Source organism: Phodopus roborovskii, unplaced genomic scaffold (genome assembly GCF_943737965.1).
Source record: "Phodopus roborovskii unplaced genomic scaffold, PHOROB, whole genome shotgun sequence".
Classification (NCBI taxonomy): domain Eukaryota; kingdom Metazoa; phylum Chordata; class Mammalia; order Rodentia; family Cricetidae; genus Phodopus; species Phodopus roborovskii.
Genome location: NW_026126516.1, coordinates 5,224,930 through 5,239,387, shown reverse-complemented (window position 1 = coordinate 5,239,387; position 14,458 = coordinate 5,224,930). Strand labels below are relative to the sequence as shown.

The following is a 14,458-nucleotide window of genomic DNA, read 5'->3' as shown; positions in this document are numbered from 1 at the left end:
CAAACCCAAGGCTGCTGGCATGCAAAGCTAGTGGAATACCATCGGGGCTCAGCCCCAGCCTGTGCTTGGGGCTTCAATAAAACCCTAGGTTTCTTATGGCCAAGACCCCAAAGGTGCCCCTTCCTGGGAGAGGGGCTGTTTCTCCCAATAGCTGAGCACAGCCGACAGTGACCCTTAATCTAAATCAAGGAAAGAATTTCTTCCACCACCACCCCCTCCTGCCCCTATGGAAACTCCATCTCCACACTGCTGCGCCCATCACTCAGTTTCCACAGTCCTCAGGGATCAAGGATGGACAGGGCTTGGCTACCTTTAGCAGAGAGGTGATCCAGACATCACAGGATGGGTTTCCACTGCGACTGGAAGGGTCTCAGAGAGACAGGATGGGGAAGGAGAAGACATCCTGGACCAGCTCCTGGAGCACCCTGGCTTGCGTCACCAGGCCCACCGCACCCTGAGACATCACAATCTGGGGGCTGCGACCCCCGGGCCTCATCATTGTGCGTTGGCGACCAAACCAACCAATACCCACCCTGAGGGTGGGGGAGGAAAAAAAAAAAAAGAAAAAAAAAAAAAAACTGTCCTGAGGCCGGCTCCTCCCGCCCCGCCCCGCCCTCTTCCCTCCCGCCCGGGGCCCCCGCCCCCGCCGGGCAGTGAGCGCGCGCCGGGCGCCCCGCTCCGCCGCCCGCGCCCGCCCGCCAGCCCGTCCGCCCGCGGCGGGGCCGGCCCTTCGCCCGCCCACCGGCCCCGCGCTCGCTGCCCGCGCCCGCCGCCCGCCGCCCGCCACCCCGGCCCGCCGCGCGCGCTCCATGGCTGCTCAGGAGTGGGACTGGTTCCAGCGCGAGGAGCTCATCGGCCAGATCAGCGACATCCGTGTGCAGAACCTGCAAGGTACGGCGGGCCCGGCCTCCTCGGAGGGGCCGCCGCCACCAACCGTGGGCCCCGCCGCGTCCCTCGCGCGACCCGGAGCCGGGTGTCGCTGGCCTGGGCCGGGCTTGCAGAGCTCAGGGGGTGGGGCGGTGCGTGGGCGTGAGTGTGAGTGTGTGTGTGTGCACGCGCACGTGTGCACCCCATTCCCAGCAGGGGACCCTCACCCCCTCCTCGCGCCTCTGGTAGTTTGGAGAAGTTTGTACGTGAACTCCCAGGGGCAGTGGCCCAGGTCAGAGCTAGGAGAAAGTGTCACTGTGTGTGCCCTGTGTCACACTTTCCTAAGTACCTATGAAGCTGGGGACCAGCAGTGAGGGGCATAGTCCGTCTCAGGGGCTCTGGGTGGCGGGGCACACCGTGGATCCTAGTGAACTGAGGGTCAGTAGATCCCCATCCAAGCCCACAGTCTGGGAAGGAGCTGGGACCAAAACTCTTGCCTGAGGAAACTGACAAGATGGAGAAACTCCTGGTGGCCCTTGTGTCAGAGTGGGCTCGGTGTTTCTGTCACCTTATGAATATGAAGTATCTTTCAAAGAAAGTATTGGGTGTGGAAACTTAGCAAACACACACACACAACACACACACACACACACACACAGAGAGAGAGAGAGAGCGCACCAGCTCTGTGGGTAGAAGTGTGTTTTCAGCCCTCTCTCCTATGGGGACTTTGCAGAACTAGACATAAGTCCACTTCTGGCCTCTTCACCCACCTGGACCTGTGTACAGGTGAAGCTGGTTTAGTCACTTCCTCTATTGGCTTGGTGGTGGTGGGGGGCGTGGGGGTGGTTGTGTAGAGTTCAAGGTTGAAATCGCAAAGATCCAGCTGGGAGGTCTGGGCAGCGGTGGGGGCAGGTCGTCTGTGAGTGTCCCTTTGCCAGCAGGGCAGGGAGTCCCTGCTGGAGGTGGAGAAGAGTCTAGATTAAACATTACACCCAAGAGAATGTTTCCTGGGAGCTCACGTGACCCTCTCCAGCTGAGGTTTGGCAAGGACGGTGCAGGTCTGCAGAGGTGACCTGAGGAGGAGCCAGCAGGCGACTCGGGGAGTGGGCACTGGAGACTCTGCTGCTGTCTGGCTGCTATGCTTTGTGTCATGGGAGGAGGGTTGGAGCCACTGTGATGAAATGAACCAGGATCGGGTCTGGGATGGGCAGTCACACCTTTTGCTGAGACGGTATCTAGTTGGGGCCTTAGGCAATCATAAGGCATTTTAATGAGCATGTACTAGCCAGGGCTATTCGGTGCAGCAACTCTTCTTGTGGGCTCAGCTCCCAGTGTGGAGGGAGATCAGTTATTGTAAAGGAACACATGGCAAGGCATCAGAGAGGGGCAGGGCTGCATGGTGTGGGGACGATTTGAGATGGATCTGGGATTAGGTGTCTTGGCTCCTCACTTGAGACTGCCACCCTACCACACTTTGAGGCAAGTATCAGGTATAATTTGAACAGCAATGGATTTTGTTATTAAGGGGCAAACTTGAAGTAATATATCCCAAGGGTCATATGTATTACATACGTGTATAATGTAGATTCATTTTAAGTGTGAGCTCAACATGCTTCTAGATGTGGGTACACTCAGGTAATTGCTACCTACATATAGATTCCCAGATCATCTTCCCTCCCAGGCAGTAACCTCACCTGGCCACCACCAAGATAGCCTTTATTCTGGCCTTTTGTTTTTAATTCCCGAAGGTTCGGTTGCCTCTGGAACCTGCCTTGAGGTTAAATGGTGCAGTGTGTCCTCTTGACGTTGCCCTTTTGATCAATTTGATGTTAGCGAAGTCCATCCATGCAGCTTTTTCTATCGCTATAGTTCCCTTTAGGAGTCGAGTACTATTCCACTGTATGGATATACCACCATCATATTCATTCAACTGATGAAAGATCTTTGGGTCGTTTGCAGTTTGGGATGTTATGAACAAATGGAGCCAGCTGTGTTTTGGGGTAGACATTACTTCTGTGAAGTTGCTGAGTGGGACTTGTCTGTTTTGCTTGGTGTTACTGATATAAAGCGAGAATTGAATGGCGTTCAGGTCAGGAATCTATTTTTTTCCCTCTGGTCTCTCTGTATTAGGGCCTAACAGACATCTCTTTTTGTTCCTGTGGTACTTGGACGGTCTCAAGTAAAGGCTCAAGCCCAGAAGGCATCCTATGTCTGGATGTGCAGACGGGGGGGGGGGGGTCTGTCTCTGGGCCTTGCTCCTCTGAGCTCAGGTGGGCTGTGGGCAGGAGTGGCAGGCAGAGCCTGGCACAGGGTTCGTTGTATAAGCTGTGACTGCTCCCAGTGAGGGTGACCACGGTGTCTTGGGGCTCACAGTTGGACACAGTGGGACTTCACGGTCTGTAATCATAGGGATGGAGGCTCCTGGTACCCATGCACAGGCAGTTGCTCCATCAGCTCCATCAGGCCTGTTTGGAGTCTTCCGTTCCTGGCACGAGGTTGTTCTGAGGTCAGCAATGAAGGCGGCTGAGGTGAGGCTCTGGATGCTGCATTTCACAGAACAGCTTGGAGTTCGCTGGTTCTTCTTCCCCGTGTGCCCAAACGTTTATTAGGAAGCATGTTGACTCTGTCCTTGCATTCCACCCAGGCCTGTGAGGTTCTAGAATCCAGGCTGTGATTGTGATATGGAAAACCTTCCCTACAGGAACACTGGGCTGGAGTGAGACCAGGTAGGGTGGGTGGAAAAATCTAGGCTCCTTCAGGGGGCCTTTCCTCCATTATCAGTCATATAGCAGGTGAACTTGTCAGACAAGAGCACACGATGGCCATCAAGGTGTTTGCCACCGAGGCTGTCTGGTGCAGCATGGTATCCCTGGGCACTGACTGCCCAGGGTCCCTGCAAGGAAGTGGGGGTGGGGTGGTGGCTCAGGCTGCTGACCTTTTCACAGAGGGGAAAATAAGACATGGATGCCTGAAGCACAGGTCTGCTTATCCCACTTGTCTCCGGAGCCATGGTGGGTGGCATAGAATTGGCCAGGCCTTAGTTCTCTGCAGACTGCCCCTGGAGGCCTCTAGCATCCTGAGGACACTGTTGCTTGGTTCCCGTTCCTCTTTGCTTCAGTTGAGTGACCCGCTCTGAACAAGGGATTCTGTTTAGGAAGCCTGCCACTGTCCCCCAATCCACAGGTTTTCTCCTTGGCAGATGTGGGCCAGGTACATCGAACTTTGTAGGACACCATCTCAGGCACCTGCACAGACAGGGGTCAGTGTTGCCCAGTGCGGCTGTGTGGAGGTCATCCCTATTTTGTGGCCCTCTCCTGATGTCTGGTACCTTAAGGCTTGATGCTGTCTCCTCTCACCTCAGCTTTTCTACAATATCTTGGCTTGGACTCAGCTATCAGAGGGGGATAGGTGAAGGGGACAGGACAGACACCTGGCTGTCCCATCCCTCCTCTGGGGGCACTCAGCATTGCTGCCGCTACCTGAGTCCTCCTGGCTGCTCTCTCTGACAGACCTTCCCACCCTCAGTCTGAACCCCCTCAAATCTGGCTGGTGTTTGAACCCCGGTGAGGCTGAGGACAAGCATCCTATGGGTATAAGAGCATGGGTAAGAGATTGCTAGCCTCATTGATGGTGACTGAGGGGCTTTGAATTTGAACTTTGAACCCTAACCATAAACTTCACTTGGACTGGTTTGTCCTCTTTAGGGCATCACTTGTATGTTCCAGAAGGATCCATCCTTGTCCGGTCTATTGTTTCCCTATCCGTGTCACTGGCCTGGGCCCATATGCACACTCTTCCTGAGCTTGCTTGGGCTTCCCAGTGGCTTTTTAAGGCTTTGGCCTAGCTTTACCTCTTTAATACACCCACCATCCAGCCACCCCATTGTGTCCTCGCTAAACCCTCCTTCAAGTTTGTGGACTAAGGCAGGAGCTTGCAGATCTGGTTGTGGCAACAGGAACCTGGTGATGGTTTAATTTTCCCTGAGAAGACATGAGCAAACATCCACACAGGACACGAACAACAGATCAAATTCCATCCAAATCGAGCTTGGTGGGCCAGTGGCTTTATTGGGCTCATTCCCAGAAGCAGGCATGTGCATGTGCTGTTACTTACAGGACTGTGGGTAACCCCGGAGTAGCTGTATCACTATCAAGTTGTCCTCGCACGTGGGTGACAGCTCATGAAAGTGGGAGTCCCGTTCAGTGGACATTCTACCTCCTATTTACTTTAGCATTTCCTGAGACCATGTGCAATGGGATTTGGACATGGGAGCCTGGAGAGGGGGAATATGTCTGTCTTGTGAAGTGTAGTCATGATACTCTGATTAAGATGACAGTGGTCGTGCTATGCATGGAGGACAGCATCCCACAACCTGGGTAGCTGCCTGGTCCATCCCTGGACCAGTAGTATCATGGTCTGTGGATGCTGTAATGAGAAACAGGCTGGGTTGGCATGGTCGTGTATTTGAGGCCATCTGTGGACTGCTGGGGGAGCCACACCAGCCTCCTCACCCCTAAGGCCCACTCTCTGCTCTGCTCATTTCCCACCTCTAGACATTCTGTGCTATGGGACCAGGCCAGAGAGGGAAGAGCCCAGTAAATGGCCTTTCTGCCCTTCTCCCCTGGCTCTCAGCACAGTTAGTACCCTGGAAAGTTCCATTTAAAAACCGGGAGAAAATCAGATGTGGAGTTGTATGTCCTCAGGGAGCTGCCTTGCTAGGTCACCAGCACTGGAGCTGTGTGCTTGCTTCTGAAGCGGGAATTGTGCTGTGGATATCTTCCTCTGGTTCGCAGCAGTCAGACCCCAGGTTCTGAGTCATCTCTGGTCTGCAGGTCAAAGGTCATGGTCTGGGACAGGTTTTTCTTGGGGTGTTTGTGTTAGGGAAGCCACAGCCTGGCCTGGGAGGTCCATGTTCAGAGCCCGGGCTCTGATAGTGTTGCTAACTTACTATGGGATTTCTTCGTTTTCTCATTGGTAAAGTTAGAGTTAGCTTACTGGGAGCTCTGAGGTACTCCTGGAGGGTGGTGTTGAGAGAGGCTGGGCCTAGGCACTGTTTGTCTGCCTGGTGCCATTTGCATTCTAATCCTTGGCACATGGGGTGTGGGCTGCCCGCAGCTCTGCTGGCTGCATTCCTGGATTCTTTTACATTCAAGTACCAGAGACCCATTCCCCCTCACCCCGGGAGGGTGGGGTAGGGGTGGGGGTGGGAGGGTGGGGCTGGGGAGACATGCAGAAAAGATACAGCTGGAAGACTTCTCAGAAAAGGCAAGCAGCAGTATGATCAATCTGGGACATTTAGGGACCTGTCCATGATTTAAGCAAACAGAGGCTCCTGTCTGTATTTGTACCCAGGAGCAAGAGTGTTCAGCTGCCAGGTAAACTAGAAGCCCATCTTGAAAATGGGGTATGTATGGGTAGAGGCAAGCCCTTCGTTGGGGGGGAGGGGTTGGCAACTGGCCTATTAAGTGGATTGAACGCAGGAAACTGGTAGCCACTCAAGGGGCCTAACCTTCCTCTGTGCAGCCAAGCTGCTCGATGGTACCATAGCCTCCTGGGCAAGGCAGAAGAACATGGGGCTAGATCAGCCATTCTAGGGAAGTGCCTCTTGCCCAAGCAGCCTGGTTTTTATGAAGTGCCTTCCTGGCATGTAGAACACTGTGGCATTTCATATTTTATTGGAACAGAAGGGCCCTGGGCAAAATCCTGCCCAACAGGTCATAGGTTACGCCTACCCTGTGTTTGAAGGGAAGAAGAAAAATAAAGCAATTGTCTTTATAATGGTTGAGCCATTAAAAGTAAACTCCCGTTCCCATAGAAACCTTCCTTCACTTCTCTTGGTGTCTTTTGAAAACAAAACCAAAAAAAAAAAAAAAAGTAAAAAAGTCTAACAAACCCAAACAGATTATGTCTGTCCTAGAAGGAAATAGAAGCAGTCTTTGGAGGGCCTGGCAGTTTTTCCTCCTCATTGGTATGTTTGCTTCTCTTTGATTAATTTTCTTCTGGCTGAGTAGGCATTCCAAGACTTCGGCCATAGGCTACATTTGGCCTGCTGCTTGTTTTATAAATAACGTTTTATTGGCATGTAGTTATACTCATATTCATTTGGATATTACCCATGGCTGAGTAGGGAAGATGAAGGCACCCAGAAGGCCAGACATATTTACATGTATTCATGTGCAGAACAGAGTAAAGTTGGGGAACGGAGAAGCAATGAAATTCGAGAGAAAAGGTGTGTGCATTGCGGAGGAGGAGGAAAGGGGGAGGGTTATGTGTTATGTATATACACTTTGGATGCCAGTCATGACCATTGTTGGATAAATATTTTTCGCCAAGTCATTTTACTGCATCCTAGACGCGACCCACCAAGTTGTCCCATGCCTCATATCTGAAGTACATGCTAACCACACATGCCTTCTCTGCACTGCTGCATATCAGATTTTGTCCAGAGGTAGCTCTGGGTAAGGCTGTAATGCCATGCTAACACCTATACCAAATGGGTCACCCTTCATCCAAAGCAGGGCACACACTCAGGGATCCAGGGAGGTGGAGCAGCTGTGTTGGAGTATCTAGCCTTCCCGGGGAGACAAAAGCTTATGTCCAGCATTGGCATGTGATGAAGATTTCCTGTTAGTACTATGACAACATGGAGAACTTCCTGTAGGATAGTGGGGATCGTTTTGTTTTGTTTTCTTGTTTGTTTGCTTGTTTTTGAGAGCCAGACTCATGGCGTGGGACAGCAGGAGTTGCTTATAGGAACCTGCTATTGAGTGCTTCCTCTGAGCTTAACATTCATCATCTTTATCAGAACAGCTGTGATTGGTCACAGGAGACCCCAAGACAGGCTTGCTGACTGTTGACATTCCCTCATGGAAGGCTGACATTCTAGCTACTCCATCCTACAGCTTTGGGGTCACCTAGGCTCTTTTAACCACTCACCCATGCGTGCTCTATAAGTAAGCCGTTAAGTCATTGGCTCCCCAAATTGGACTTGCTTGGGATTGTCATTTGGTTTGTCTTGGGACAATGAGGGGTAGACATTTGTTTACATCTCCCCAGGGAAGGAGTTCTCCCAACAAGATGAGCATGGAGTGCTAACTGTGGGTAAAGCTGTCAGTCCATCCTTACCCACAGGGCCACAGCACGCCTGGAGCGCGTTCTGTACCTGCTGTCAAATGAGTTTACACACTTGAAGCCAAGTCCAGAGTTGAGATTGAAAGGCAGAAAGCTGGGCAGTGGACCCAGAGGAACCTAAACACTTGATAGTCCACTTATGTTTTTGCCCTGGAACTTGATGCTTCTTGGAGATGATTTTACCCAGAGTGCTTGAGGATGAGGAGATGCTGGAGAGGGTTTCAGAAGCCCTGGTCAGAAGCAGTTTCAGCTCCTACAGAGCTCCAGCAGAATTTGATAGCGCCCCAGTGACATCGCACCCCACTCTGCTCTCCTCTCCTGGGGGGGTTCTTATGCAGCTGGAGCCTTTGCCACTTTATACCCTCTCTTTTTAGACTATTTTTAATCCTCTGCTATGGCATACTTAAAAGGCAGAGCTGTGAGCACTCTGGTTAGGATATGGGGCAGCAGGTAGAGAGGGCCTCAGAGACAGACTTCTGATTTGATGGGGAAAGAATTTATCCTGAATACGACATTATCCACTGCCCCTTTCGTCAACCAGGTTTGGCCAGTTCCAGCTCTTCCGGCTCAGGAGTCAGACCTACTTGGGCCACACCAGCTTCCCTGCCCCCGTGTGCCTCTAGGACTCACAGTTTGCTGCCTTCAGGGCCCCCAGGCCAGATTCATTCCTGCAACCTTACTCTCTGGACACCTCTATCCTCTACCAGACACTCTTGTCCCCAGGGAAAAGCTCTTTCCATGGGTAAAATGGACCTTAGTGCGTGGGTGTTCGCTCTTTCCAGAGTGCAGTGCTGGGGTCTGTAGAAAAACCAATGTAACTGGAAGTCACCATGTTGGATGAAGACAGCCTTACTCGGAGAAGCAATACTGAATGTTTCCTTTCAGTGGGATCTAGATTTAAAAATTTTTTTTTCCTACACACAGACGACATCCCCTCCACAAACACAGATGACACACCCCCACACAGATGACACAGATCACAAAGATCACACACACACCACACTGTGAGACTAGAAGGGAGACTATTTGGGAAAGGAGGGTAACCATCAGGATGAAGGGGAGTGAGGGCAAGAGAAGGCAATAGGGATGGATGTGATCAAAGTACCTGATACATATATATATTGAAATAAAATAACCCGTCGTTTTTTAAAAATGCAATGAAGATACACTAATTTAAAAAGTCCCACTGTAGGTATACAAGTTATGAGGGATTTCCATTCCCGGAAAGTGGTTTCCTGGTCTTGTCTTGTGTAGAAACCTGTGTGAATGGCCACGAGCATTCCCGGTTGCCTCCCGTCTCCATGCCTCCTCCCTTTGTGGTAGATCATGTGGTCAGCTATATGGCCTTGTTGCTCTTGTTCTCCTGTGGTCTCCATGGAGAGTTTATGGTGCTGGTCATGGTCATTGTTAAGCACTCTTTGCTTTTGTCTCTACACTGTTTGCTAAAGCAGGGATGTACATGGAGATGACAGGAGCCCAGAAAAGCCCCGTGTTTTGGGAGAGCTGTTTTGTTGTCAGGCTGAATTATGAACTGCCTAGTCAGAGTTACAGAAGATGGCTTGGGGCCCTGTTGTAATATGTTTGATGTTCCATGCAGGTTGTGTGTGTGTGTGTGTGGGGGGGGTAGTGGTGTCCTAATTAGCTTTGTCAACTTGACATAGCCCAGGGTCATCTGAGAGGAAGGCCTCTGAGGAGGAATTGCCTAGATCAGATTGGCCTGTGGGCAGGTCTGTGGGGGAATTATCTTGACTGGTAATTGATGTAGGAGGGCCCAGCCCACTGTGGACAGCGCTATCCCTAGACAAGGTGGTCCTGGGCGGTGTAAGAAAGCTAGCTAAGCATGAGCTGGGATGAGTCAGCTAGCAGCATCCCTCCATGGTTTTTTTTTTTTTTTTTTTTTTTTTTTTAATTTCTGTCTGGCTTCCTGCCTTACTTTCGTCAATGATGGACTGTGACCCGAAGTGTAAGCCAAATAAACAAATTTCTCTTCCCCAGCTACTTTGACTCATGGAATTTATCACAGCAACAGAATGAAATTAGAACTGGTGGTTTCATTGGAGACAGTGAGTTGCATTGTAAAATCAGGGATTTTGGGAGTGGCCTTACTGCAGCATGCTGTGGCGATGGTTATTATTTATACTTGAAAAAACGAGGCCATACAAGACCGTGAGCGTTGGCTGCTGGGCTCTTGAGTGCTAGAATCAGAGTGAAGTCTGCAAGGCTGAAGTTAGGGCAGGGGCTGGGACAGGGAGGAAACTTGGAGACTTGGCCAGGTATCAAGGACCAGCTGGTTGAATGGCAAATGATACTAGGCAAGAAGTCACTGCCTGAGGCAGGCGGACTTGTCACCTGGCTCTTGGAACTTGAATAACAGCGCCCATTGCCACTTACACACTGTTAACTCCAGCTGTAAAGACAAAGGCCAAGCTCTCAGCCCATCGTTGCTGCCTGCTGATGGCAGGTGCGGCTGAGGAGTACAGGGAAAGAGTTCCCTGGTCAAGAAGTCAAAGAATATGATTCCTGTAACCTGAATGATGGCGGCAGTGACTAGAGGTGGCCATGGGAACTGTCCTTTACTCCTAACCCTGGGTTGAGTGATGGTGATGACAGATTATAAAGCTGTCAGTGTCTCTGTTTATGTTATGTCATCTCATTCTGATGTCACCCTGTGAGGCTGGTGTCATGTCCCCACACTGTACATATATGCTGAGCCCCAGTGTTTTAGCCAGGGGAAAGCCTGTCTAATTTGAACTTGACTCTGATCTGAAACAAACCCACACACTTTCCAAACCAAAGCCGAGGGCCTTGGGCTGTTGCCCTGGTGATGGCCTCGTATGGGTTCTTAGGAGCATATATGCCAGAGATGAAGGGGGGGGGGTGAAGGATGAGTGGGCTAGGAAATGAAGGGCAGAGGGACACAGAGAAAGGTCACAGCTGAGATGGCCCAGGTCTGCACTGTGGCCCTTGGATCTGTCCTGGCGGTGCTGGGCTCCAGTGGTTTGCTGGCTTGCCTGGAAGCTGTGCCAGGCTCCACCCTAGAACGCTGTGTTCCCATCTGAATATGGGTGAGGGATTGACGGGAGAATCTAAACTCTGGGCTCTGGCAGACCTGAGTATGAGCCTATGGATGCTGGTGAAAGGGGTGGTAATCCCCAGTCTCTTGCTGTTAGGCCATCAGCGAGGTCCCTTCACCCCTTCCTTCCCTCTCCGGTTCCTAGTGACCTTTCCTGGGGGCTTCTTTCTCGCACCCTTTTTTAGCCCTGAGTTTGATATTTCACTCTGTCATTGAATCAAAGGCTCGAATGTCTTAATTGTGATTCCTTCAGCTTTATGCTGATTCCTGAGAAATGTCAGGGTGCCGCTTCCCTCTCCTCTTTGACCCCTCAACCCCACACCCCCACTTCCTGACCCAGTCCCGTCACTATTTGGGGGAATCATATCGTCACACTAGGTCTGTGGTGCTCAAAGCTTAGTCTGTTGGAAGGTATCATAAACCTGTCCCCTCCTGTTCTGCCCTTTGTTTTCTGGGTAGTTTAGGCTTACCCATGTTGTGATCTTGTTGCTGACTTGAGGGCTCATGTGTTTATCCCCAGACTCTTGCTGCTCTAGATGGCTCCTTTGGTTGTTTGGGACACCGGGTGAATTCTGTCTCTCTGCCCCTACTTCTTCAGTAAATCCTGGTCCTCAGCCTACTCTAGCCTGGACTTGTTGCCCCCCACACCTGGGACCTGGCTGTTATCACCCATGCTTCCCTTCACTTCTCTCCTGCTTCCCGGCTTCTGGCTGCTAATTTTTGGATGCTGGCACACATCCTTGCTGAGAATGGGTACCGGGTAGTATGTTGTCTGAGAACTTGAACCTGGGAAAATGGGTTCCCTCTCCTCTGGTACTTGATAGCTACACTGGCTGAGCATCATCGTGTTCAAGATTGGCAGTCCCTTCCTCCAGGGCACTGAAGGGCCCCCAGGGCTGTGGTGTTAGGAGGTGTGAAGCCATTCCTGAACTTTGTGGACAAGCTATTTTCTCTCTCTGGAAGCTTTCCGGGTCTTCTCTGTCCCCCCCCCCCGAGTCTCTAAGGGTTCCACCTTGATGCTGACTTCGTTTTCTCTTACATTGAATACTTGCTGAGTCCTTCCCATCTGAGACTGTCCTTCATTCAGTTCTCTCTGATTATACTATTATGATGTCTGTTCTTTGGTTTTCATTGACCTTCCAGAACTCTATTTAGATAGTAGCCCAGGGAGCCTTCCATCTTTAATTTTCTTATCTTTTCTATTTTCCATCCCTTTACTTTTTGCTCGGTCTTCTGGGAGATTTCATCCATTTCTAATTCTGTGTTTTATCTATTGAATTTCTAATTTGCAGGAACTATTATAGAGGTGAAGCCTGAGCTCCCCCACACTGGGGGTTAGTGCTGGCAAGGATGGGGGGGACCTCCAGAGGCCTGGAACCCCAGCTCTGGTGGTTTGGAGGAAGTTTTCAGATGCGTCTTGAGAGCAAGGGCACCTTGTAAGAAGTGGGAATCAAGGTACTGACATATATGCCTGCCTCAAGAGCCATGATGATTGTGTGAGTCCTGGAGGGGAAGGGCCTGCAGGCATGTACCACCTGAGACCCAACGTCCTGCTAGGAAAGCGGCACAGCACACAGTGACACACTTCAGTCATTATGAGAGTTATTTATTTTGGTAACTCGGTTGCAGGGTTCTTGAATATGAACTTTGGAGATAGTGATGTTATGTTGCTGTATGGAGAGCCACTTGTCAGGAATCTTAGCAAGTGAGTGCTCTGGCCTCCCACACTCTGGAGACTCAGCATCTGCCAGTGCCTCTTGGTCATATTCCGTTTTGATTGGTTTGCAGGCCGCTGCTGAATACCAGCTACCAGCAGGAAATGGCGGGATTGCTGTGAGCATGTTGGCCATTTTTAATGAATGTCTCCTCAGCCATACTATAGTTCACCTGTGGCTGCCGCAAGGCCTTGGAGTGGGGGACTGAGTCAGGGCTGCAGCTGCAGAAGCCGAATGCTTACCGAGGAGTCCCCCCTTTCCAAGGCTTCTGCTCGCCCACCAGTGGGCTGCAAGCCCCGCCCAGCTTGGCAGGCCAACTTTTGATGGGACAGTAGCATAGGGTAGTGGCTGCTTTAACAGGGAGCCTGGGCACAGCGTGATCTGAAAGCACACTACCCGTGGGACCCTTGGTCAGGTTCCACCTTGTTGGGTGTTGGCACCCTGCTGACTTTTATAAGTCTGCCTCAGCCGGAAGAAGCCTTACGCTTTCTGGCACCAAGCTTTTAAAGCACTCTTTGCTTCTGGTGAGTTGAAAGCTTAACTTCGTGGCCCTCACCAGATGCTGCCAGGCTGGCCTTGACTCTTTACTAGATGCTTGGGGGTCCAGGCCAGCTCAAGGAGGAGTGCCATGGGAGGGGGAGAGAGCTTTGGAGGGTCCAGGAAAGAACAAATCGATCGATTGGCTGGGCTGGGCTGGGGATCAAAACAAGCCCGGCAAACAAACAAACAAGGAAGGAAGGGAGGGAGGGCAGCCTGTGCCTGCTGAGGGGGAAGAGTAGGGCTTGAAGACAGCCCAGGGTTTGAGTGTCCTTCCTGTGGAAGTTGCACACGTTTAGCCTGATTACCTGCCCTTGTGGTGTGCTGGTCTCTTGTGTCTGTGATGTGTGGTACTGGTGTCCACCTGGGGCTCCTAGGGGATGCAGTGATGTCACTAGGTCTTTGGAGGCAACATTTGTTCCTTGATTTAAAACAACTGGGTGTGGCATCGGGAGCTAGGGAGATAGCTTAGTTGGTAAAAATCCTTGCAAAGGGCCTGAGTTCCGTTTCCAGGCATCACACTTTAAAAACAAAAAGCAGAGTGTGGTGCAGCATGCCTGTAATCCCAGCATTGGAGATGCGGAGACTCTTGGCTCTATGGGACTCGTTGGCTAGCTAGCTGAGCCTACTTCTTGAGCTCCAGGCCAGTGAGAGACCCTATTTGTGTGTTTGTTGAGGTATTTGAGGAACACCTGAGATTGTCTTTGGTCTCCACACATGCATGTATGTATGCACCTGCACCTGTACAGACATGTACACATACATTTGCATGCAAAAATAAAGGTGATTTTTTTCCCTTTCTTTCATTGTTGTTCTTTAGTTACAGGCATAAGAATAAAAGCTATAGAAGGGGTGGGGGGTGAGTGGTCCCGGGTGAGGGTCCCAGGTCAGTGGGGTTCCAAGGTAAGGGACACGTGGGAGAGCATAGCAGGTTCCATAGCAGGCGAGGGTGACCGAGGCGGGAGGGAATAGCACGCCAGGCAGACAGAGCTTAAATGAGTTTATTTAGAAAGGGGAGTGAGGGGGAAGGGAAGAGTCATAGAGGCATCGGGAACAGAAGAGGAGGGGGGGAAGAGGGGGGGAGAAGAAGAGGGGGGTAGCTGGTGGCCAACCGAAAGCAGGAAAGAGAGACAGA

General features: G+C 51.3%; 1 protein-coding gene across 1 annotated transcript in view; it reads left to right on the top strand.

Moving 5' to 3' along the window:
- The first annotated feature begins 690 nt into the window (after positions 1–690).
- The window catches only part of Clmn (calmin), an 87,261-nt gene continuing 73,493 nt past the window's right edge, over positions 691–14,458 (top strand). Inside the window, exon 1 of the mRNA XM_051196551.1 lies at positions 691–891. Coding sequence (XP_051052508.1) covers positions 810–891 — 82 coding nt within the window. The 5' untranslated portion in view covers positions 691–809. The remainder of the gene's footprint in view (positions 892–14,458) is intronic.